The sequence below is a fragment of the Borostomias antarcticus genome (genome assembly GCF_949987555.1).
Source record: "Borostomias antarcticus genome assembly, contig: scaffold_628, whole genome shotgun sequence".
Classification (NCBI taxonomy): Eukaryota; Metazoa; Chordata; class Actinopteri; order Stomiiformes; family Stomiidae; genus Borostomias; species Borostomias antarcticus.
Window position 1 is genome coordinate 12,501 of NW_028176527.1, and position 5,000 is coordinate 17,500.

At 41.4% G+C, this 5,000-nt stretch overlaps 1 protein-coding gene across 1 annotated transcript in view; it reads right to left on the reverse strand.

Moving 5' to 3' along the window:
- LOC311328400 (TGF-beta-activated kinase 1 and MAP3K7-binding protein 1-like) overlaps nucleotides 1-5,000 on the reverse strand; it is a gene marked incomplete at its 3' end in the record, with an annotated part of 8,406 nt that overhangs the window by 1,492 nt on the left and 1,914 nt on the right. Inside the window, exon 3 of the mRNA XM_084462375.1 lies at nucleotides 4,817-5,000. This exon is cut by the window's right edge and continues 30 nt beyond it. Within this exon, the coding sequence (XP_084318501.1) occupies nucleotides 4,817-5,000 (184 nt within the window). The remainder of the gene's footprint in view (nucleotides 1-4,816) is intronic.

Consider the following 5,000-nt stretch of genomic DNA (forward strand, 5'->3'; position numbering starts at 1 on the left):
TCAACTGCATGTTTGAAAGCGTATGCAAACTGGCTCTGCGCGAGGCAGCAGTGTTCTGGCTGTCACTAAAGCATAAAGCTGCGTGTGTGTCTGTCTGTGGGGAAAATTATGTTTTCCAGGGGATATCTTAGTGAATACAGGATTTAGTCTCAATCTGATCCACTGCATCGGTATCGGGATTAAGGGACGTCTCAATCAGATCCACTGCATCGGTATCGGGCCGATCCTGGCCCAGAATGATGGGGAGAAAATAAAAGGCTCCGATCCACGCTCCGATACGCACAACGTGTCACTCACATGATAACAATAGTAGTACTGTAGCCAATCACATGATAACGACAGTCATAATGTAGCCAATCACATGACAACAGTAGTACTGTAGCCAATCACATGATAACAACAGTAGTACTGTAACCAATCACAGCATAACAACAGTAGTACTGTAGCCAATCACATGATAACAACAGTAGTACTGTAGCCAATCACAGCATAACAACAGTAGTACTGTAGCCAATCACATGATAACAACAGTAGTACTGTAGCCAATCACAGCATAACAACAGTAGTACTGTAGCCAATCACAGCATAACAACAGTAGTACTGTAGCCAATCACAGCATAACAACAGTAGGACTGTAGCCAATCACAGCATAACAACAGTAGTACTGTAGCCAATCACAGCATAACAACAGTAGTAGCCAGTGGCAGCATTTGACTTTAGAGCGTTGTTACTCGGTTTATCGCTACAAACTTGATCAGGCATTTGGAAAAACATCACCAGGAGCAACACCAGGAACGCGTTGTGACTTCTAGACCGGCCAGTCATTAGTTTAGACCAGGACTATTACTATAGTTACTATAACTAACCAGGACTATTACTATAGTTACTATTACTAACCAGGACTATTACTATAGTTACTATTTCTAACCAGGACTATTACTATAGTTACTATAACTAACCAGGACTATTACTATAGTTACTATTACTAACCAGGGCTATTACTATAGTTACTATTACTAACCAGGACTATTACTATAGTTACTATTACTAACCAGGACTATTACTATAGTTACTATAACTAACCAGGACTATTACTATAGTTACTATTACTAACCAGGACTATTACTATAGTTACTATTACTAACCAGGACTATTACTATAGTTACTATAACTAACCAGGACTATTACTATAGATACTATTACTAACCAGGACTATTACTATAGTTACTATTACTAACCAGGACTATTACTATAGTTACTATTACTAACCAGGACTATTACTATAGTTACTATTACTAACCAGGACTATTACTATAGTTACTATAACTAACCAGGACTATTACTATAGTTACTATTACTAACCAGGACTATTACTATAGTTACTATTACTAACCAGGACTATTACTATAGTTACTATTACTAACCAGGACTATTACTATAGTTACTATTGCTAACCCGGACTATTACTATAGTTACTATTACTAACCAGGACTATTACTATAGTTACTATTACTAACCAGGACTATTACTATAACTAACCAGGACTATAACTATAGTTACTATTACTAACCAGGACTATAACTATAGTTACTATTACTAACCAGGACTATAACTATAGTTACTATTACTAACCAGGACTATTACTATAGTTACTATTACTAACCAGGACTATTACTATAGTTACTATTACTAACCAGGACTATTACTATAGTTACCGAGCAGGGAAAGGAGACTGAAGACTGACATAGCAGGGAGGGAGCAGGACCCTTCTCTCCTCCGCTATATATATATATATATATATATACACACTATAGCCTACTATATATACACACTATAGCCTACTATATATATACACTATAGCCTACTATATATACACACTATAGCCTACTACATATACACACTATAGCCTACAATATATATACACTATAGCCTACTATATATACACACTATAGCCTACTATATATATACACTTTAGCCTACTATATATACACACTATAGCCTACTATATATATACACTATAGCCTACTATATATATACACTATAGCCTACTATATATACACACTATAGCCTACTATATATACACACTATAGCCTACTATATATACACACTATAGCCTACTATATATACACACTATAGCCTACTATATATATACACTATAGCCTACTATATATACACACTATAGCCTACTATATATACACACTATAGCCTACTATATATATACACTATAGCCTACTATATATATACACTATAGCCTACTATATATACACACTATAGCCTACTATATATACACACTATAGCCTACTATATATACACACTATAGCCTACTATATATAATTATAGCCTACTATATATACACACTATAGCCTACTATATACACTATAGCCTACTATATATACACACTATAGCCTACTATATATACACACTATAGCCTACTATATATACACACTATAGCCTACTATGCGCCAGCAATCGCATGCATTTCCCAAACGGGGTAACCTAAATATCACAACACAAAACTGCTTCCCTAGATCAATCAATCAATCGATCAATTGTATTAATAGATATCCACTGGAATCCCCCCCCCCCCCCTATAGACAGACTCTGCTCTAACATCCGCAAAAATGCACAGTTGAGACTGTGTTTGTCAAATCACCCAACCGTAATGTACAGTATAGGCTACGGGAAACACGCAATAAACAAGGCATCCAAAGTAGATGTGGGCTAGATGATGCATGTTTAGCAAGAAAAATAGTTGTCTTTTATAGTGCGGTCTGACAGTTTGAGTTTAAAGTCTGACAGCTGTGCCGACTCCCGCGGTCTCCCCTCAGCCCAGACACACCGGCGGAGTCCCACAGCCCTAGTTTTGGGGAGAGCTTGATCCACATCCTGATAATATTTGATGTGAATGACATACATCACTTGCGATGTACATCACAACACAATGTCTTGTTTGTAGTGCTATGCTTTTAACCCTCTTAACCCTTAACCTTTAACCCTTAACCCTTAAACTGTCGTCCATTCTACTCTCCTGGAGAGATCAGATCTTTTATCCTAGTGTGTGTGTATATTCCACCATCATCCCGAAGGTCACAGGCCTAAACGACTACACACCCGTCGCCCTGACCTCTGTTGTAGGGCTGCACAATTAATCGTGAATTAATCGAAATCGCGATTATAACCTCCGCAATTAACTAATCGCAATAGGCCGCAATTAATGTGATTAATAATTTTGCTTTGAATTGAGTGTGCTAGGACTACACGGACGAATCACAGGCGCTTATGCTGTCTGACCAATCACATGCGTTCCTGCTGAGTGCGCTCTGGGCAGCAATTTCACTGAGAAGACAGATAGCAGGAGGTCAAGACACAAGAGTACCTGCAGCCGTGAGTAGTGAAAAAATGAGCGAAAACGAGGTCAGTGAGTTAGTAGCAAGAAAGGGATCAACATCCGTGATTTGGGAGCATTTTGGTTATTATATATTAATATTATATATTAAATATTAATCGCAATTATTAATCGCAATTACCATTTTGAAGCAAACTATCGCAATTATTATCTTTTGTCATAATCGTGCAGCCCTACTCTGTAGTCATGAAGGTCTTGGAGCGCCTCGTCCTGGCCCTTCTCAAGACCATCACAAACCCACTCCTGGACCCCCTGCGGTTTGCTTACAGAGCCAACGGGTCCGTGAACGGCGCGGTGAACATCCCTCACTACCTCCTGCGGCGCCTGGACACCCCAGACACCTACGCCAGGATCCTGTCTGTGGACTTCAGCTCGGCTCAATGTACGACTGCCCTATGTACAGTATGTCAAGTACAATGGCAATAAAATAATTCAGATTCTCTTCTGATGTAAAAGTCAGACACTGAGATTACTAAACAGTAATATTACTGTAAATGTATGGTTATTTGTCTTTATACAACGGTTAGTTCTGGTTCTTGATTCTGATTGGCTGGAAGCCGTGTTAAAATACTTTGTAACACACACCTGGGACCGCATATCATTCCATTTTCAGTATTAATGCGCCTCCCATTTGATCCAATGCATTGTAGTTGTTGTTGTTGCTTGGCAACCCTTTTGTTAGGGGAACTATTTTGCTCGGCGGAATTGAGGGAATGATGCTTCGTTTTGAATAAATGTTAATATTTTACATTGCTGTGTGTCTATTTTACACTAATAGCTGTAGTAACCGTTGTATAAAAGCAATAAACCACGAGAGGCCGTGTGTTATAGTGATTTTATAACAGCTAGGGGGGTTTTACTCCGCTTCGCGTCGTGCCTAACAACGCCCCCTAGCTGTTATAAAATCACTATAACACACGGCCTCTCGTGGTTTATTGCTTAAGTAGGCTTCAGTTGTCTAATGTCTGGTTTGAACAGGCGAATCCGATTTGACTGACGAGCCCTGTTATTATTCTAGAGTGATATATGGGGAATGAATGACGCATAGCGGAGGGGAGAAGGGTTCCAAGTCTTCAGTCTCTTTTACTTGCACAACAAATGACTAGGGTAAATGTCCTACGTCTTAAATGACCGGCCTGTCCCTAAACGTCCCCAGGCAGATGAGTGGTCTCAGCCCTCCGGTGCCTCAGGTCAGCGGAACGACTGGCTACAACAACAAAAAAAGACCGCTCCGCTTGAAGAGTCTCGGTCAACTGAAGGGTCTCCGACCGATACTTCGCCTGGGTCGACTTTCAGGGGGCAGCCCTGACCGTTATCGACAGCGAGCGTGCGTGTGTGACAGCGTGCGTGCGTGTGTGAGCGTGTGTGTGTGTGTGTGTGTGTGAGTGTGTGTGTCGGTGCGCCCCCTACCCTGCGTGGGCGTGAGCGCGCCGGCGGACAGCGTGTAGTTGAGCGTGCGTACGAGCAGCGTCATGTCCTCGTGGCGGGAGCAGTGCGCCGCCCGCTGCCGGCCGCTGGCGAAGGCGTCGTGGTGGAGCCTCCGCACGCGGTCCACCGCCGCCTGGGCCGCCGCCTCCGCGCTGCTCTGCTGGGC